At 36.3% G+C, this 22,642-nt stretch overlaps 1 protein-coding gene and 1 pseudogene across 1 annotated transcript in view; one reads left to right on the forward strand and one right to left on the reverse strand.

The window, feature by feature from the left end:
• Positions 1–380: 380 nt before the first annotated feature.
• Positions 381–22,642, reverse strand: part of GCSAML (germinal center associated signaling and motility like) — a 55,098-nt gene continuing 32,836 nt past the window's right edge. Inside the window, exons 4-5 of the mRNA XM_021083397.2 lie at positions 4,330–4,358; positions 381–3,424 (exon numbers count right to left, since the gene is read on the reverse strand). Coding sequence (XP_020939056.1) covers positions 3,191–3,424; positions 4,330–4,358 — 263 coding nt within the window. The 3' untranslated portion in view covers positions 381–3,190. The remainder of the gene's footprint in view (positions 3,425–4,329; positions 4,359–22,642) is intronic.
• LOC146405419 (AP-3 complex subunit sigma-1 pseudogene) lies at positions 17,756–18,322 on the forward strand (annotated as a pseudogene).

The following is a 22,642-nucleotide window of genomic DNA, read 5'->3' on the forward strand; positions in this document are numbered from 1 at the left end:
GGTCTCTTATATTGTTTTTCCATTTAGTTTTCTGTCTGCTGTCCTGATTGGGTGATTTCCATTTTTCTATCTTCTACATCACTCATTCCTTCCTTTGCATTATTCATTCTGGTCTTTATTGCCTTTTGCTCGGTTTGTATATCTGCAAATAAAATTTTCTGGGTTATTTTTGGCTCCTCCTTTTATTTTCCAGTTCCTTTCCGAGGGAATCTGCATTACTGTTCATATCCTCCCTTAATTCCTTCAGTATTTTCACAATCTCCCTTTTGAACTCAAAGTCTGTAAGACCACACAGGTCTGTTTTATTGTTGACTGCTTTAGGTGAGTTCTCTTGTTGCTTTAACTGGGAATGGTTTCTGAGCTTCTTCATCTTGCTTATGTTTTTCTTTTTCATAGTGGTGGTGCACTCCCCTTTGCTGGGCAGGCTTTGCCCTGGCACTGCTGTGGAGTGCTTCCTGAGGGCATTGGTGTTGGCCAGACTGCAATGAAGCAGTGGGACTTTTCCCAAGGGTGGGCAGCCCTAGCTGTGTCACTCCACAACAGAGGGTGCTTCCTGAGGGTGGGCAGGGCTACCAGCACTCTGAGGCAAAGGAGCACTTCTTGAAGGAGGGTGTTGCTTTGCTCCCCTGGAGTGGGGCGGTTCCCAAGGGTAGGCAGAGCTAGCTGGCTCATTCCAGGGCATAGAAGCACTTCCCAAGGGTGGGAGGGACTGGCAGGTGTGCACTGAGGTGGAGGTGCACTTACCATGGCTGGGCAAGGCTTACCCTGGTTCTCCTGGGACACAGAGCTCTTCCCAAAGGTGGGTTGTGCTAGGTGACTTGCTCTGCAGCAGTGGGGCATTTCCTGTGTGTGGGCAGGCTGGGCTAGTGAAAGCCATGTTGATGTTTGGTTTCCCACATGTAGTGAGGCCAATTTTCAGGATGGCAGGTGGCTTCTGGCCAGGTGTGTGTGGGGTGGGAGAGGGAGGATGTCCTAAGAAGCTCTGCTCTCTGTCAGCTGGCAGGCAAACTCCCACACTGGGGTGAAAGGAGTATTGTATGGTGGCCTGCCCCTCCTTCTCTCCCCTCCCCAAAACTAGTACCTTGTCTCTCCTGTGGGTCCAGACCTTCTCCCAGGTTCATTCAGTTGTGGCTTTCCACTCCCCAGTCCTTAGCCTATTGCTCCCTCCACCCACAACACACCACTTCCTACTCCCTCAGGCTGTTTCCACACCACCAACCCCAGCCTACTCCAAGGGACTAACCTCTGGAGCCTAGGTCTCAGTGTGCAGCCCCCACCTGAGCATCTCGGTTTTTGGTGTCTGTGCCAGTGGTTCAGATGATCTGTGTGGCTCTTACTCTGCTTTTCAGATCTCAGACCCACTGCTGAACTTTTCTCAGCATCTGGAGATCCTTCCTACTCAGTTGATTTTTCCATTGGTTAGGTGACTTTCCAGGGTGTGGGTTCCCTTTCTCCTTCACAGTTCCCACTCAGGAGTGCCAGTCCTGTCCTGATTCCCTTTCTCTCTCTCTCCTCTTTTCTCTTCTTTTACCCAGTTATGTCAAAAGGTTCTTGCTGTTTTTGGAGGTTTAAGTTCTTCTGCCAGCATTCAGTTGCTGTTCTGTGTGAGTCATTTTATGTGTAGATGTGTTTTTTGGTTGTGTTTGTGGGAGAGGGCAAGTGCATCCCCCTAATCTTTGGCCATCTTGCCTCCTCTCAAGAGTAAATAATTTTGTCATTTCTTAAAATTGGCTGATTTCTGCAAGACTGGCATATTTCTGATAGGGTTATTTTTTCAGAATTCCAAGATTTCTATTAAATTTTCCTTCTAGACATTAATGTCACCCCAAAGGCACAAAAATTTACCAAGAATAGAGTCAAACCTTTTATAAAACAAAAAAAAGTTACACAAGTAGAATATAGCAAATGTTCAATAAATGTTCATTATAAGCATATTCTATTATATGGAAATATTCTTAATAAATAAAGAGAATTACCCAAATTTTCTTGACATGAACCATCACTTTCTGTTAATTTGTTTATTCTACCCATCCATCTACCCACCCTATTCCAAATAATTCTATAGGGGAGGCAGTAGTGGAATTCCAGTGTAGAAAATACCTCAGTTTAACCTCCTATTAGAGAGAAAATACTGTGCATGGGAGAATAGCCTATATTATTTTATATTAGGTCTGGTATTAAACTAATAAGTAGAAAACAGACCCATTTCTACCAATATATGTCACTGTATTGAAAATAAAAAACAAATAAGTTACCTGAAGTACATCTATTTATCCTTGTCAATGACCAAAAAAGTCAGCATATTTTAACTATATTAACAATAAATTATGAATGTTTGTCAATTATAACTTTCATGTCCTTATCGGGAAGTTGGCATTTCATTTAGAATATCCTTGAGAATGAAAGTAAAAATGAATGGATTAACACCAAATTGCCTATATTTTAAAAACAGACACTATTCACCCTTCTTTATTAGAGATAACTCATCATAGGTTAAATTAACTATTACATTGTGAAAAAAGCAATAAGTACAAATATACTTTCTTTTTTTTAATAATCTTTAAATGGAATAGTCTGATTTACTATTGGAAAGAAAAACAATGGGCAACTAAACCTGATTCATTTCTTCTTCTTTTCTTAATGGCACTCTCAGCTTCTCCTCTCAGAAAGGCTAAAATAAAAAACTATTAATACTTGAACTGCAACCACAAATTTATAAGCAAGAATCTCTATCATATGGAAAACACAAAACTGAAGTAAATATCAGGTTAACAAAGTGTCTGCCAACTGGTCTTATATTTTTAAAGTTTGTTGAATAGATTAAACCTCCAGTGTTGAGTAGATTACATTAGGAGTATGAATGCTTTGATATTTGGAAAGCAGAACTGGAATTGAATATTCTAGGTAATATACCTGTAGATGTTTACTGCCTTAGGAAGGTTTCCCCCACAAAACATTATAAATCCAAAAATGTCAAATACTCTATGTCATTATGTCAATTAATATGGCTTACCCAAACCACAGATATGACATGGTTTCGGAGTTTCTTAAGGCAATATAGTAAAAAGATCTCATGTCTAAAATCTGTCCAGAAATTAATGTTTCATGAACTTATGAATGAGAAAATCTCCCTTGGAGGCAACTCTTCTGTATAATCTTTGTTACTGGAGGATGATGAGGCTTGAGGGTTCTAGTGAGGAAGCACAAGTTCATAATCATTCTCAGGGGTATAGGAAGAAAAACTTGGAGTGTAAGTCGTCCTGAGAAGGGCATATTCTGTTTCTGACCCTCCTCTTAATGGTCTCACTCTCTTTGTGACGTTCTCATAACCATCATCATTGGAGCTCAGGGAGGGTCTCCGATAGGGCCTGTGACTAATGACAGTGTAGCACACTTCTTCAGATCCACTGCCATTCTCATTTTCCTGTCAAGCACAAAGAAAATAGAAATCAAGGATCCAGGCTCAATCATCAAATTTGAGCTCTGTGACCCACCCCTTCTTTCTTCTTGTCTAATGATGATCTTACACCTCAGGTATTCAAAGTCCTTTCTCCAAGTCCTGATGTCTTAGAGATTACATTTTATTGACATTAACTCTGCTTCCAACTACTACTCATTCTGCTTTCATTTCATTTAATATAATAAAAGAGGAAGGAAAGACAATCTCATCTCCCTGAATATCTGGAGAAAAGCAATTGTATACTTTATGTAATACATTATGTGATGCAATGTATGCATCAGACCTCAATAAATAATTAACCAAGTTACAAAATAATAAATCTTCATAGGGTAAAATGCAATTAATAAAATTTATAGTTTAAGTAAACTTTCAATTGTATAGACAAAAAAATTAAAACATTGAAATACTGCATACTAAGTCCATAAAATGGTTGTAATGTACTATTAAAAAAATAAAGTTTTTGTCATATGTTTATTGATACCCACCATGTTTATAAATATAAATGCTAAGTCTTAGACAACAATTTTAAAATAATGCAGAAAACTGAAAAGAACTGATGCTTTATGGTGGTTAAATTTTAGCTGAACTTGATTTCACTTATTTTTGTTATAATAACTTTGAAAATTAAAACAATAGACTTCGGTACACTTGGGGAAGCAATAAAATCTTACCAATCACTTAAATCTGTTAAAATATTTTGATTTTTAAATTTCTTTCCACTTCTGCATTAAAATTGCCAAGAGTAAAATTTAAAACATGAAAGACTTTGATAAGTGTATTGAGAAGTTACAAGTAAAGGAAAACCCACAACTAGATTATATGAAATTTTATTTTGACATTTTCAGACAAATGCAATAATTTTGTGTTACCTGATTAGAAGTGGATGCATCATCTTTACCTGGAGGATAAAAATAAAAAGAAAGCAACCTAAGAGTTTTGGAAAATCATAAATTGGGAGTAAGGAGATGATGAAAAAGATAGAAAGCAATGCTAAAACTTCGGAGAGGCACACCATCTAAACATCTGACATTATTCTATGTTATTATTGAGGTTCTCAAGGCTGTATGGCAAGATCAGGGAAGAATATATATTCTGAGGCATCATCAATACTACATTTCTATGTAAATGATGCATACCAAGGCTAGTGAATAAAACTGAATTTTGGAATTGGTTAATAGAATTTTGTCCATAAACATGCTATGGCAATAGAGTATGGCAAGTATTTAAAAGGAATGATTATGTTTATAAATTTAAGATAAATTCTATAAAATTATAACAGGAAATTCATATAATTCTTAAGATAAGCATTTTAGAGATAGGTGCTAAAATTTAAAAAATAACTTGCAGGAGTTCCCATCATGGTTCAGTGGTTAATGAACCAGAGTAGCATCCCCAAGGACACGGGTTCAATCTCTGGCCTCATTCATTGGGTTAGGGCTCCGGCATTGTCACAAGCTCTGGTGTAGGTCACAGATGTGGCTTGGATCCCACAGTGCCACAGTTTTGGCATAGGCCAGAGGCTACAGCTCTGATTAGACCCCTAGCCTGAGAACCTCCACATGCCATGGCTGCAGCTCCAGAAAGACAAAAATGCAAAAAAAATTACATATACAGGTTGATTACAGCTATGAATACTGAAGCAAATTATACATGTGTTAATCACTACTAATATTTTTAATAAAGAAGTTAGAATTAGAGAGGTTGCAGAACCCTAAATACAGTTAAATCCCAATTTATAAAAGGAACATTGACTGATTCTTAAATCTACAACCTAATAAGTTTGAAAGTGATTCTGAGAAAAATCTTAGAATATGTTAAACAAGTTAAACAGACTCTGTATAACAGCAGTATGTTAATATTTAATACCTTTGTTCTTCACAAAAATGCCATGTTCAATGCACTAATTTAAAATATAAAATGTTATGTTTATTCATATGTCTTTATAACTATAACCATTTGTAATGACAGTTAAAATATATGTTTTAAAATTAATATTTTATAATCATAAACATAGAATTTGTAGCCTGAGAAGAAGTCAAGTATAGCATTAGAGATAATGATTTGGAGAATCAAATGTCATGATGGAGGATATAAAGAAATCAAACACCAGTGGGTGAGGAGGTCACAGTTTTTGATTCTGGAAATGTTAAAATATTTATGAACAAGTATATTTACTCTCAGACCAAAAATGTAAAATATTCCATCATCACACTAAAGGTCAGCTGAATTGATATCCTGAGTAGACTTGTTATTAGAAGTTAGGGCACTGATTGATTGGGAAAAAAATAGTAGCCTTAGAACCAGAATGGGAATATTGGAGAAAATTTCTGATGACTTTAACCTGAATTCCAAGCTGCAACAAGTGAGACTCTTCTGTGTGAGGAGGTATTCCCTCTGGTCCTGGAATATGGGACTCTTCCTTAATTGATTGGAAACCCTGAGTAAAATCATCTAGCAAAGGAAAGCCAGCCAATATCCTTCACAAGATCACGTCTGAAAGTAAAAATCAGACCTAAGCATGCCCTTTAAATGGAGTATATAATAACAGAAAGAGAATGTTTTCTTTTTTATTTGTTTTTCTAATATTTATTTTGAATTCAGCAGCATGGTGTTGCTATTGAATTGATTCTGTGAGTCCTGGATTATGAAAGAAAACACAAATATGTTATGGGAATGAATGGATGCCTGTGCACCAATAGGTACACCTTCCAGAAGATCTGGACTCCATACAGCAGCATAAAGAGTTGAGAGCACTTCTAATTATTAATTAGGGTCTCTACCTAGGAATTGATCTCAGTAATGGTCTATATAAGATAGCATTGCTGTTTCAGATTGTTTGTCTTATACTGCTGCTATTAACATAAAACTGATATTTTTTTTTAAAGTTCATTGCGATTTTTATTAGGACTGCATTGAATCTGCAGATCAATCTGGAAAAAAACTGACATACTAACAATGTATTTTCTGGTCCATGAAGATGTTATATTTCTCCAGAATATGTGGTAGTTTTTAATCTACAAGTTGTAGACATATTTTTTTAGTTGTGTAATGATAACAATTATGATCATAACAATTATGATCATTACACAACTAAAGAAAAAATGATGTCTTAAAACAAGGCCAGTATGTTATCTTGCACTTCAGGATGTCAAAATTCTTAAATAAGTCTCACTGGGCTAAAATCAAGATTGACCAGGTTGCATTCTTTTCTGGAGGCTCTAGAGGATACCCTAATTCTTTGCCTTTTCCAGCTTCTAGAGGCTTCCCTTATACCCTTGGTATGAATGCTCTCTCCAGTGCTTCAAACAGCAATGGCCGTTTTAGTTTTTCTCACTGTGACACTGCCCTTTCTGCTTTTCTCTTCTACATTTTAAGAAACTTTGTGTTTACATTGTGTTCACTTTGACAATCCAGGATACTCTCCCACCTCAAGGCCTTTAATCACCTCTACAAATTCCCTTTTGACATTAAAAAAAATTCAAACCTATATGGGGCCTATATTCTACTTACCACACTTGTATTCCTCATTATAAAGAAAAAAAAATGAAAATATCTAAATATTTAAGAACATAAGAATATTTAAGTAAATATATTAACATAACCTTCTCATCCTTGCCCCAGACATCCAGAAAATGGCAAATAAAACCTTCTTTTCTGCAAGTCCATGAGACAACATATGGTGAGTATTGCATTGTTTTCTGAAATGCAAATTTTTCTTGCTGTTTGTTTGGTAAATCTGGTAGCACCTTTTAATGATCTATAAGCCACTTGTACACTGTCATATCTTTTCTGAAATCCAATCCAATAATTATGACCAAACAGCAACTGTTGGTACCAGGAATGGTTAAAGCAACAAACACCCAAGGGTATGAGAATCTGGGCTTAGTTACATCACCTGGTTTAGCTTAGAAGCAGAATGGATCCCATGAGTACTAAAAAAATCAGATACAAGTGATACATTCATTGTACATGTGGCAAAAGACATAATAAAGTTTATCTGTGGTCACCTGAGTGGAAGACATTAGCCTAAATGACTGTTTTAACAGAACTTTAGGAAAAGACTAAGGAATATAAAGACTGATCCATGATCTTATTTTTTTCTGAAGCACATAAACAAAGAATATGACACAATCATCCTGTTAGATTTGTGGTTCAAGAGTTCATCAAAGAACCAAGGAAACTGTCCTGAAAGAATCTTCTTTATACCTTAGTTCACTAATTGGGGAAGGGTTTGTTTTTTAACTCTATCTATATCATAGTGTGCTGAAAGTGTCCATAAACACATACTATGAATTTCACCATGACTTGAAAACATTGGTGAAAAGAGGTATGTTACCCACTTGCAGCATCATCACATAGATTATCCTAACCTGTCAAGGGGGCATGGTCCAAATGGAAAGTAAACTCGAGAACTAACAGCAATACAACTTCCTTAAGGAAATCAGGAAATTATTGATTTGAATATCAAAAAATGCAGAGGTGGTCATTTTGATCACCTTTTCATTTAATTTCCCTTTATGACCTTATGAAAGGATGGCTGGGTCCTAGATATTTTCATAACTGCAACTAAGAGCTCTTGTGCAGCACATCCTGAGGGAGCTAAGCAGTATGAGGTGGTTTACAGTGGTGGGGAGAACCACCACACTTATCTCTAGCTCCAGTGGTGGCAGTATCCTGATACCAATAGGGGTCAGTGAACAGACACCACTTGCAGCCCCAATCACCTCAAGGGCATCACAGGTCTTTGCTTCTGTTGAGAACCCAATGACCAGGCAGTGATTGTTGGCATTACCCATTCCCTCTTTCTCCCTGACAACACACTGAGTATCCTGGGGTAACAACCTGCTGACACCAAAGAAAGAGACATCAAAGATCCAAACTACCACACCAAAAAAAAAGAGTAACCCCCTAAAAAAATAAAAAGGGGTATTATTGCATAGAAATAGATTTACAAGACTACAGTTTGGCTTCCCCAAACTCACAGAAAAAAAACACAAGCAAGGTGAAGAAGCTCAGAAACCATTCCCAGTTAAAGCAACAAGAGAACTCACCTAAAGCAGTCAACAATAAAACAGACCTGTTGCAGTCTTACAGACTTTGAGTTCAAAAGGGAGATTGTGAAAATACTGAAGGAATTAAGGGAGGATATGAACAGTAATGCAGATTCCCTCGGAAAGGAACTGGAAAATAAAAGGAGGAGCCAAAAATAACCCAGAAAATTTTATTTGCAGATATACAAACCGAGCAAAAGGCAATAAAGACCAGAATGAATAATGCAAAGGAAGGAATGAGTGATGTAGAAGATAGAAAAATGGAAATCACCCAATCAGGACAGCAGACAGAAAACTAAATGGAAAAACAATATAAGAGACCTATGGGATCATATAAAGCACACCAATCTATGCATAAGAGGAATTCCAGAAGGAAAAGAAAAAGGAAAGGGGATTGAAAATATATTTGAAGAAATTATGGCTGAAAACTTTCCAAATCTAAAGGAAACTGACATCAAGGTACAGGAGGCACAGAGGGCCCCAAACAAGTTGAACCCTAACAGGCCTGCACCAAGACATATTATAATAAAAATGGCGAGGGTTAAAGATAAAGAGAGGATTCTAAAGGCACCAAGAGAAAAGCAAAGCATTAAATATAAGGGAACCCCAATAAGGGTATCAGCTGATTTCTCTACAGACATACTGCAGGCCAGAAGGGAGTGGCAAGATATACTTAAAACACTGAAAGGAAAAAAAATGTGCAACCTAGATTACACTATCCAGCAAGAATATCAATTAAAATAGAAGGGGAAATAAAGAATATCTCCAACAAACAAAAGCTAAAAGAATACATCAGTACAAAACCCATTCTAAGAGAAATAATGAAAGGGTTTCTCTAAATTAAAAAAAGAGAGAGAGAAAGATCTAGGATGGAGGGAAACACAACCGGAAAGCAATCGCTTAAATAAGCCAGCATATAGATCTAAACATGAAGATGTTAAAAAAAAAAAAAAGAGACATCAAAATCATAAAATGTGGGCAAGGGAAGTGAGAAAAATTAGATTCTTTTTCATTTTTTTAAGGATGTGTTTGACCTATATGTTTATCAGGGTAAAGCAAGCTGATATAGGAAGGGGTTAACATACTTAAAAAACAGGACAACTGCAAATCAAAACCAAACATTATATTCACAAAAAATGAAACGAAAAGAATTCAAGCATAAAATAATTGGAGACCATCCAACCCAAAAAATAAAGGAAGCAAAGAGAAATATAGAATCAATTGGAAAACAAGGTTAAAATGGCAATAAATGCATATCTATCAATAATCATCTTAAAACTCAATGACTGAATGCTCCAGTCAAAAGACACAGAGGGGCAGATTGGATACAAAAGCAAAAACCTTCAATCTGCTGCCTACAAGAGACTCGCCTTAGGGTAAAGGACACATATAGATTGAAAGTGAGGGGATGGGAAAATATATTTCATGCCAATGGACAAGAGAGGAAGGCAGCAGTTGCAATCCTCATATCAGACAAAATAGACTTTAAAACAAAGGCCACAAAGAAAGACAAAGGACACTATTTAATGGTTAAAGGATCCATTCAAGAAGAGGATATTACAATCATCAATATATAAGCCCCTAATACAGGAGCACCAATATACATACAACAAATACTGACAGACATAAAAGGAGAAGTTGAGGGAATACAATAATAGTAGGAGACTTTAACACCTCAATCACATCAATGGACAGATCTCTAGGAAGAAAATCAACAAAGTAACTTCTCTCCTAAAAACAACAAAATTCACAACTAAAGGCTGAGCACCCTTCACCAAAATGGACTGGAAACCTTAAAAAAGTCATCCTACTCCAGAAGAAAGAGAGGAGGGGCATCAAGAGGTAGGAGGGGCGATTTCATGATATAAACAACCACATACCTCCCAGGTGGGAAGCTCCACAGACTGAAAACTAACTGGTTCACAGAGACTCACCTACAGGAGTGAGAGTTCTGAGACCCACATCAAACCCTCACCTGTGGGGATCTGGCACTGGGAGAAAGAGCCCCTGGAGCATCTGGCATTGAAGGCCAGTGGGGCTTGTGTGCAGGAGCTCCACAGGACTAGGGGAAATGGAGACCCCCTTCTTAAAAGGTACACACGGACTTTCACGTGCACTGGGTCCCAGGGCAGAGGGAGGTCTCCATAAGAATCTGGGTCAAACCTGACTGCAGTTCTTAGAGGACATCCTGGGAAAACAGGAGTGAATGTGGCTTGTTGTGAGGGAAGGGCATTGAAGGAAAAGCTCTCAGGAATATTCAGCTGCAGCATGCCTTTCTCTGGAGGTGGCCATTTTGGGAAAATCTGGCCCCACCCATCAGTCAGCACAGACAAGCCCCAGGGCAAACAACAACCCAGATGGGATCACAGCCCTGCCCCTCAGTAAACAGGCTCCTTAGAGACCCCTCAGGCACACAGCCCCCTCTAATCCCATCCAGAGACTAAGCCCCACCCACCAGAGGGATTAGGATCGGCTCCACCTACCAGTGGGCAGGCATCAGCCCCTCCCATCAGGAAGCCCCCCACACCGACTTCAGCCACAGGGGGCAGACATCAGAAGTAAGAGAGGCTACAATTCTACTCTCTGTAAAAAGGTCACCACACCAAAAACCTATAAAAATGAAAAGACAAAGAACTATAACTCAGATGAGGGAGAAAGGGAAAACCCCAGAAAACTAGCTAAGTGATGAGGAGATTCTCAGCCTCCAGGAAGAAAGGCTTTAGACTGTCGATGCTGAAGATGATGCAAGACATTGGAAGTAAACTTACAGGAAACACTGACCAAAGAGATACAAGATATAAAACCTAAACAAGAAGAGATGCAAAATACAATAACGGAAATAAAAAATTCCCTGGAAGCAGCTAACAGCAGAATACAGGAGGCAGAAGAACGAATAAGCGAGGTGGAGGACAGTTCAGTGGAAATTATGGCTGCAGAAGAGAAAAGAGAAAAAAGACTTAAAAGAAATGAAGAGAGTCTCAGAGAACTCTGGGACAACATTAAACGCTCCAACATCCATATTATAGGGGTGCCAGAAGGAGAAGATAAAGAGAAGGGGACAGAAAAAATATTCCAAGAGATAATAGCCGAAAATTTCCCTAACATGGGAAAGGAACCACTCACTCCAATCCAGGAAGCACAACGAGTACCATATAAAATAAACCCAAGCAGGAATACACTGAGACACATATTAATCAAAATGACCAAAATTAAAGACAAAGAGAAAATCTTGAAAACAGATAGGGAAAAGAAACAAGTAACATACAAGGGAACCCCAATAAGGTTATTGGCAGATTGTTCAGCAGAAACTCTGCAAGCCAGAAGGGAGTGGCATGATATACTTAACGTGATGAAAGGAAAAAGCCGCCAACCAAGATTACTCTACCCAGCAAGCCTCTCACTCAGATTTGAAGGAGAAATCAAAACCTTCACAGATAAGCAAAAGCTGAGAGAATTCAGCAATGCTAAACCAGCCTTACAACAGATACTAAAGGAACTTCTCTAGGCAGAAAAGAAAACACAGCAACAGGAAACAAAAATTCCACAAATGACAAGGCTCACCAGGAAAGGTCTATATGCAGTAAAGATACGAAATCATCCATGCACAATTATACCACCAAAATCAGAAATCATGAGAAGAGGTGGGTACAAATGCGGGACACTGGAGATGAACTTGCAGTTAAGAGAACAACAACTTAAAACAATCTCATATACATATAGACTCTTCTATCAAAACTTCAGAATAACTGCAATCCAAAAATCTACAATTGATACACAAACAAGGAATCTCTGAAGAAGAAATATATCTCATAGTAAATAAGTGCATAATCCACCATGAAGGGGGTCATTGACATCATTCTTGGAAGGCTAAAGTCTTCTTAGAAATGATTCTGATTTCCTCTCCATCAAAGAATTTATGATAATTATAATTAAACAATGCCACTGTACAATTAAATAATACAGTTCTACAATTGTATTATCAATAACCATTTCTCTCCATGGTACAATGTAAGGTCTGTAATGTCTTGTTTATCACATCACCTGGAATGGTGTAATGCCTATGTGGAAGAATCAATAAGATGTAACAAATTGTGAGGACAGATTTATATAGTTACATTGTTTTTTAACCAATTTATGCATTTTATATTTTACTTATTTTCAGAGGGTGTATTATTTTTGTTATTCTTACCAGTTAAGTTATTCTTTTTATTATGCTATATAAAATATTTAATGGTATATAAGGCTTTCTTCTTTATAAATTTTAGTTGCATAATATACACAATTTTAATACAATGCTAATTTTTAAAGAAAAATTGAAATGTAATAGATAATACTAAGTAGTAAAGATGAAAGCCATAAAAAAAATGGGGTAAAGTATAGAATAAATTTCCTGTTTGTCTAAGCATATTTTCCATTCCACTTCTCCAGTGGGAGTCACTTAATCTGTTTCTTAAGATCCATGATATAATAATCTGTTTGAATGTAATTGTGTTTAAATGTATGTATTTTATTCTGCAAAAAATAAAAACAAAATTTCAAAAATAAAAAAATAAAAATGTGTTTCCATTTGTAGAAAAAAAGGAAAGAAAAGAAAATTAACAAAGCAACAGAGATCCTAAAGGAAACAATAGAAAATTAGACAATATTTTCAGGACATTACATGCATAAAATTCAAATTACATATTTTTCCCAAATGCACATGAAACATTCTCAAGAACTGATCACAGAGCTAACCTCCACAAATTTAAGAGTACAGAAATTATTTCAATTATCTTCTCTGACCACAATGGCATGAAACTAGAAATCAACCATGGGGAAAAAAAAATGAGAAAAAACCGACAACATGGAGACTAAACAACATGCTACCAAAAAAACAATGGTTTTTGAGGGAATCAAGAAGGAAATTAAAAAATACCTTGAGACAAATGATAATGAAGGCACAGACTCTCAAAATCTATGGGATGCCACAAAAGAGGTGCTCAGAAAGAAGTTCATAGCAATACAGACCTTCCTCAAAAAAGAAGAAAGATCTAAAATCAACAACTTAACCCACCACCTGAATGAATTAGAAAAACAAGAACAAACAAAACCTAAAGTCAGCATAAGGAAGGAATACCTAAAGATCAAAGAGGAAATCAATAAAATAGGGATTCAAAAAACAATAGGCAAAATCAATCAAACCAAGAGCTGGTTCTTTGAAAAGGTAAACAAAATTGACAAACCTATGGCTAGACTCACCAAGAAGAGGAGAGGAAAAAACCAAAATAAACAAAATAAGAAATGAAAAAGGAGAAGTCAAAACAGAAACTACATAAATACATAAAACCATAAGAGAATACTATCAACAATTGTATGCCAACAAAATTGACAATCTAGAAGAAATGGACAACTTTCTAGAGTCTTAAAGCCTGCCAAAACAGAATCATGAATAAATAGATCACCTGAGTAGACTGATCACTAGAAATGAAATGCAATATGTCACAAAAGCACTCTCTACAAATAAAAGTCACAGACCAGATGGCTTCACAGGTGAATTCTAGCAAACATACAAAGAGGAAATTATACCCATCCTCCTTAAATTTCTTCAAAATGTTTCAGAAAATGGAACACACCTAAAGACATTCTATGACACCACCATCACCCTAATTCCAAAAGCAGATAAAGATACCACAAAAAAAAGCCAATAACTTCAATGATTTTAGATGCAAAAATTCTCAACAAAATTTTAGCCAACAGAATCCAACAACATATCAAAAAGATTGTACAACACAACCACATGGGATTCATCCCAGATGCACAAGGATGGTTCACTATTCACAAATCAATCAACATCATAAACCACATTAGCTAAAGAAAAGTTAAAAACCACATACTCATCTCAATAGATGCAGAAAAAGCATTTGACAATGTCCAACATCCATTCATGATCAAAACTCTCACCAAAGTGGGTATAGAGGGAACATTCCTAAACATAATCACAGCCATTTATGACAAACCCACAGCAAATATAATACTCAATGGAGAAAAGCTGAAAGCCTTCCCACTAAAATCTGCAACAAGACAAGAATGCCTACTGTCACAACTATTATTCAGCACAGTATTGGAAGTCCTAGCCACAGCAATCAGACAAACAAAAAGAATAAAAGGCATCCAAATAGGAAGAGCAGAGGTAAAACTGTCACTATATACAGATGAAATGATACTATATATAGAAAACCCTAAGGACTCAACCCAAAAACTACATGAACTGATCAAAAACTTCAGCAAAGTAGCAGGATATAAGATTAACATTCAGAAATCGGTTGCATTTCTGTATACTAACAATGAAATATTAGACAAGGAATACAAAAATACAATACCTTTAAAATTGCACCCAGAAAAAAATCAAATACCTGGGAATACACCTGACCAAGGAGGCAAAGGCCCTATGTGTTGAGAACTATAAAACCTTAATCAAGGAAATTAAAGAAGGTGTAAAGAAATGAAAAGATATTCCATGCTCCTGGGATGGAAACATTAATATTGTAAAAATGGCCATACTACCCAAAGCAATCTACAGATTCAATGCAATCCCTATCCAATTACCCAGGACATTTTTCACAGAACTGGAACAGATAATCCAAAAATTTATATGGGACCTCAAAAGACCCAGAATTGCCAAAAAAAATTCTGAAGAACAAAAACCAAGCAGGAGGCATAATTCTTCCAGTCTTCAAGCAATATTACAAAGCCACAGTCATCAAGACAGTGTGTTACTGGTACCAAAACCGACAGACTGACCAATGGAACAGAATAGAGAACCCAGAAATAAACACAGACACCTATGGCCAATTAATCTTTGACATAGGCAAGAATATAAAATGAGAAAAAGACAGACTTTGCAGCAAGAATTCCTGAGAAACCTGGACAGCTACATACAAATCAATGAAACTAGAAAACACCCTCACACCATGCATGAAAATAAACTCAAAATGGCTGAAAGACTTAAATATAGGAGAAGACACCATCAAACTCCTGGAAGAGAACATAGGCAAAACATTCACTGACATCAACCTTATGAATATTTTCTCAGGTCTGTCACCCAAAGCAACAGAAATAAGAGCAAAAATAAACCAATGGGACCTTATCAAACTGACAAGCTTTTGCACAGCAAAAGAAAGAAAAAATAAACAAAAATACAACTTATAGAATGGGAGAAAATAGTTTCAAATGATACAACTGACAAAGGGTTAATCTCTAGAATATACAAACGACTTACACAACTCAACAGCAAAAAAAGCCAACAACCCAGTGGAAGAATGGGCAAAAGACCTGAATAGACATTTTCCAACAGATACAGATACAGATGGCCAACAAGCACTCAAAACAATGCTCAACATTCCTGATAGTTAGAGAAATGCAACTCAAAACTACCACAAGATACCACCTCGCACCAGTCAGAATGGCCATCATTAATCAGTCCACAAATAACAAATGCTGGAGGGGGTGTGGAGAAAAGGGGATCCCCCTGCACTCTTAGTGGGAACATAAGCTGGTACAGCCACTATGGAGAATGGTATGGAGGTACCTTAGAAAACTATACATAGAACGACCATATGACCCAGCGATCCCACTCTTGGGCATACATCTGGACAAAGCTCTCCTTAAAAAATACACATGCATGTGCATGTTCATTGCAGCACTGTTCACAATAGCCGAGACAAGGAAACAACTCAAATGTCCATCAACAGACAGTTGGATTAGGAAGATGTGTTATATATACACAATGGAATACTACTCAGCCATAAAAAAGAACAAAACATACCATTTGCAGCAACATGATGGAACTAGAGACTCTCATCCTGAGTGAAGTAAATCAGAAAGAGAAAGACAAATATCGTATGATATCACATATCTGGAATATAATACACAGAACAAATGAACCTTTCCACAGAAAATAAATCATGGACTTGGAGAATAGACTTGTTGTTGCCAAGGGGGAGGGGGAGGGAGTGGGAGGACCTGGGAGCTTGGGGTAAATAGATTCAGAATGTTGCCTTCAGGATGGATTAGCAATGGGATTCTGCTGTGTAGCACTGGGAACTCTGTCTAGTCACTTAATGGAACATGTAGTGTGAGAAAAAAAGAATGTATACATGTAAGTGTAACTGGGTTACCATACTGTACAGTAGAAAAAAATTTATGTAAATAAAAGACTAAAAAAGATACATGCACCCCTATGTTAATAGCAGCACAATTCAAAACAACCAAGCCATGGAAACACTGAAAATGTCCATTCACAGATGAATGGATTAAGATATGGTACATATACATAATGGAATATTACTCAGCCATAAAAATTAATGAAATAATGTCATTTGCAGCAACATTGATGGAAGTAGAGATTCTCATAGTGAATGAAGTAAATCAGAAAGAGAAAGACAATTACAATATGATATCACCTATACATAGAATCTAAAATATGGCACTAATAAACCTATCTACAAAGCAAAATAGAGTCACAGACACAGCAGAATTGTGGTTGCCAAGGGAGAGGTGTGATGGAGTGGGATACACCAAAAATTTGGGGTTAATAGATTCAAATTATTACATTTAGAATGGAGAGTCAATGAGGCCCCACTGAATAGCACAGGGAACTTTGTCCATTCTCTTGGACTAGAACATTATGGAGGACCACATGAGAAAAAGAATGTATATATATTCATTATAAATGACTAGGTCATTTTGCTGTACACAGAGATTGATATAATAATGTAAATCAACTATACTTTAATAAAAAGTGAAGAAAATATGAAATTTTATTCCATAAGAATATTTTTGAAATAAATGAATTTTAGTAAAAGTTATTGACCAAATAGTAGATAGAAAGGGTTCTCTCTTGCTCTTTCTCTCCCCAGCCCCTTCAATAGCAATGTTAGGAATAAAAAAGAGGGCATCACTATAGATCCTGAAAACATTAACCCTAGACAAGGATGTGATTAACAATTTTAAGTTTAGCACCTTGGAATCTTAATAGAAAAGGACAAATTTTATGAGAAATGTAACGTGATCTGAAAAGACGAAACATAATACATAAATAGTATAACTACAAAAGCATTTGAATCTGCGTGTAAGAAAAGTTATTTACTGTGAGCTTGGGGCGGGGGGCAGGTGGGGAAGAATTGCCACCAAGATCTGGTGACAAGCCTCATGTGCCCACCATTGCCCTGGCTCCTGGCTCCCACACAGTGGTCCTGGCTCACCCATGATCAAGTTGTGCCTCATCTTTAATAACCATGGGAAGCTGAAATTCTCCAAGTTCTACCAGCCCTACAGTGAAGATACACAACAACAAATCATCAGGGAGACATTCCATTTTTTTATCTATGAGAAATGAGAATGTTTGTAATTTCCTGGAAGGAAGATTAATAATTGGATCATCTGACAACAAGCTGACTTATAAACATTATGCTACATAATATTTTGTTTTCTGTGTGTATTCTTTAGAACGTGAACTTGGCATTTTGGATCTAATTCAAGTATTTGTGGAAACATTAGACAAGTGTTTTGAAAATGTCTGCTTGGATTTAACTTGCCATGTAGATAAGGTCACAATGTTCTTGAAGAAATGGTGACGGGAGGAATGGTATTGGAGACCAACATGAATGAGATTGTTACACAAACTGAAGCACAAAATAAACTGGAGAAATCTGAGGCTAGCTTAGAAGGAGCACCAGCCTGTTCTGTATCAGCTATAAAGAATATGAATCTTCCTGAGATCCCAAGAAACAGTAACATTTATACTGACATCATTATACCCTCTTTTAAGTAAAAAATTTAAAAGGTCATTCCCAGGTAAAAATCTAGGTGGAAAAGTCCTTTAAGTTTTCTTTGCATTTGTTTACCAAAAATAGAGGAGGAGAGTTTTAACTCTTGCTCTTGGATTTAAATTAAGGTACTATATGGAACTTATGTAAAATCTGTATGGAAATTCAGCATAGCTTTTCTTGCTCAGTGATTTTGAAGAAATTGAGTAGTTCAAAGTGTTATTTTTTTTCTTTCTTTTCTAAACTGTATTCCTATGGCCACATAAGGCATGCCTTTATGTATTGGCTACTATGGTATTTTGAAGTGTGTGAGAAATTTATTTTAATTATGTACAACCAAAAATACTGGTGTTTTGTATAGATCACAAGGGCAGCTTTCCTTCATTCTTTCTGTCGTTTGTCACAATTGTTGTTTAAAGAACCAAGTATGTATTACAAGAAAATATGATGACCTTTTTCTTTTAGTTTAAATAAACTCCAAGGTAACTGGACTTCTAAAAAAAGTTATTTACAATAAATATAATATCCCATGGATGTCTTTCCCCATAAAATTGTACCAAGGCTTAGAAGAAATAAAATTAATCATACACAAACACTTCATAGATTAAAAAGTCTCTAAGTTTGGATCAATAAAAGCACCAGCATTTTAGAAATACTGGATGAAAAGTAGTATCAGATAGAAGAGGGGTGTTCAGTGATTGAGGATGCAAACATAGGGTGTAGCATCAAAGGGAGGAAGGAAGAATTTCAGGAGTGAGATGTTAAGCAACATTTGTAAATTCTAGATATAGAGTGATTGAGATTAAGATTAAAAAACTGTCCTTTAGAGTCTGCACAATTTTTTGACAGAGGCATTCAACTTTTTAAACATGACACATAGCTAGAAATATATTTTATACCTTGGTTTAGTGCAAAATAGCAAATAAAATTTTAAATAATTATTTTAATACAAATGCAATGATTTTATGTGCACTGCATTATGATGATTTTTTAAATATGTTATTCTAGTTATGACTGTGATGGTGTTTGGTAAAATGCATTATTTGTAGCCCATTGAATGTGTTCAGTGGAGTGGTAGTACCAGAAGGAAGCAACTGTAAGCTTAGAGGTGATTGATAAATGCAATGTTCCAAAAAATGAGGCTAGATGATTCTTTAAAGAAGCTTGCAATATTGGAGACAAGATAAAGGAGTATGGCTTGAGGTCACCTATTCTCACTAAAATACAAAAATCACAACACTTCTGAACATCCATCAACAAAAAAAGACTGGAACCTACCAAAAAATATATATATATTTATACCCAAAGACAAAGAGGCTACAATGAGATGGTAGAAGGGGAGATTTCACAAGATAATCAACACATATCTGGTGGGTGGGAAACTCACAAACTAGAAAATAATTATGTCACAGAGTTTCTTCAGAAGGAATGAGAGTTCTGAGTTCCACATCAGGTTCCCCAGATTGGAGGGGTTAGCATTAATAGGAGGAGACACAGAACATTTGCTTCTGAAGAAAAGCAGGACTGGGGAAAATAGAGAATTTCCCCGTGGAAGGCACACACAAGGTGTCATGTGCACTGGGACCCAGAGCAAAGCAATGATCCACAGAAGCCTGGACCAGACATACTTGTGGGTCTTGGAGGGCCTCCTTAGGAAGCAGGGCTCGGCCCTGGCTCGCTGTGGAACAAGGACACTGGTCATGGTGGACCCAGGGAAATTTCATCAGTGTGAGCTTTCCAATAGATCATCTTTTGACACTGAGACCTGGCCTCACCCAAAAACCTGAAAGCTCCAGTGCCATGAAGCCTCAGGCCAAACAACCAACAAAGTGGGAACATAGACCAGTTCCTCAGAAGACAGGTTGCCTAAAGTTTTACTGAGCCCACAACCACCTTATCTCTACATACAATTTCACATAGTCCTACACACCAGAGGAACCCAGACCCATATCCACAGATCACTGGGCAGGCAAGAGGTCCTCCAACCAAGGAGCCTACACAAGTCCCTGTATAAAGCTCAACCACCAGAGGGCAGACACTAGAAGAAAGAATAACTATATTCCTGAAGCCTGTGAAATGGAAACCAAAAACACAGAAAGTTGGTCAAGTGAGATGGCAGAGAAATATGTTCCAGATGAAAGAATAATATAAAACTTAGAAGAACAACTAGGTGAGGTGGAGATAGGTAATCCAATTGAAAAAGAATTTAGAATAATGATAGTAAAGATGGTCCAAGGTCTCAGAAAGAGAATGGAGACACAGACCAAAAAGATAAAAGAAATTTTTAACAAAGTTCAAGAATATGAAGAACAAGTAAACAGCAGTAAATAAAACAATAACTGAAATGAAATATAACCAGAAGGAATCAATAGTAGAATAAGTGAGTCAGAAAAATGAATGAGTGGAAGACAGACTGGTGGAAATCACTGCCATTGAACATAATAAGGAAAAAAGAATGAAATGAAATGAGGACAGTCTAAGAGATCTCTGGGACAACATTTAATACCCCAACGTTTACATTATAGGGGTGCTGGAAGGAGAAGAGGCCAAGAAAAGGCCTGAGAAAATATTGTAAGAGATAATGGCCAAAACTTCCCTATCATAGAAAAGGAAACACTCAGGTTGAAGAGACACAAAGAGTCCCATACAGGATAGACCAAGAAAAAAAAATGGCAAGATACATATTTATCAAACTAACAAAAGTTAATGCAGAGAGAAAAGACTAAAAGCAACAAGGGAAAGCCACAAATAACATACAAGGGAATCCCCATAAAATTACCATCTGATGTTTCAACAGAAATTCTGCAGGCCAGAAGGGAGTAGCATATTATATTTAAAGTGATGAGAGGGGAAAACTTCCAGCCAAGAATATTATGCCCAGTAAGGCTCTCATTCAGATTTAAAAGAGAAATCAAAATCTCTAAAAACAAGCAAAAGCTAAGAGAATTCAGCACCACAAAACCGGCTTTACAACAATCCTACACGAACTTCCACAGGTGGAAAAGAAAAAGCCACAGCTAGAAACAAGAAAATTATGAATGTGAAAGCTCACTGGTAAAGGCAAACAAACAGTAAACATAGGAAAACATCCACATATAAATATAATATAAAAACCACAATCATGAGAAGAGAGTATAAATGCAGAATATTGGAAAGGCGTTAGAAATTGAGACCAGCAATTTTAAAAAACCTTGTGTGTGTATGGCTATGTCAAAACCTCATGATAAACACAAACTAAAAATCTACAATGGATACACACAAAAAAAGGAAAAGCAATCCAAACACAAAACTAAATATAGTCATCAAATCACAAGAAAAGAGGACACAAGCAGAAAGGAAGAAAAAAGACCTACAAAAACAAAACCAAAACATTAACAAAATGGCAATAAGCATATAAATATCAATAATTACCTTAGCAAATGGATTAATGCTCAATTAAAAGACAAGGCCTGGCTGAATGGATATAAACATAAGACCTGTATACATGCTTTCTACAAGATACTTACTTCAGATTAGAGGATGGAATAAGCTATTCCATGTAAATGGAAATAAAAAGAAAGCAGGAGTAGCAATACTCATGTCAGAAAAATGGACTTTAAAATAAAGACTGTTACAAGAGAAAATAAAAGGACACTACATAATGATTGGGGGTCAATCCAAGAAGATATATCAATTATAAATATATATGCACTCAACATATAAGGTAAATGCTAACAGCCATAAAAGGAGAAATTGACAATAACACAATAATAGTGGGAACATTAACACCCCACTTAAATCAACGGACATATCATCTAAACACAAAATCAATAAGGAAACACAAGTCTTAAATGACAGATAGACCAGATGGACTTAAATGATGGTTATAGAACATTCCATCCCAATCAGTATGATAGACATCTTCTCATGTGCACATGGAATATTCACCATGATAAATTGCATACTGGGCTAAAAAGCAAGCCTTGATAAATTTAAGAAAATTTAAATCATATCAAGCATCTTCTCTGACCACAATGCTATAAGACTAGAAATTAAGTATAAGAAAAAACAACCTGAAAAAAACACAAGTAAGTGGAATCTAAAATTACATGCTACTAGAAATAAATAAATAAAAATTTAAAAACTAACTAGGTAAATAAATGAATAAATTACATGCTACTAAATAAATAAATTAGATGCTACTAAACAACAAATGAATCAATGAAGAAATCAAAGAGGAAATCAAAAATACTTAGAGACAAATGATAATGAAAACACAACATTCCAAAGACTAGGGGACTCACAGAAAGCATTTCTGTATTGTTTATAGCAATATAACCTTGCAT

The sequence above is a fragment of the Sus scrofa genome, chromosome 2, assembly GCF_054392235.1.
Source record: "Sus scrofa isolate SSC_HxYL_T2T_F1_AM1 chromosome 2, Sscrofa_HxYL_maternal_Yorkshire_Landrace_v2.0, whole genome shotgun sequence".
Classification (NCBI taxonomy): domain Eukaryota; kingdom Metazoa; phylum Chordata; class Mammalia; order Artiodactyla; family Suidae; genus Sus; species Sus scrofa.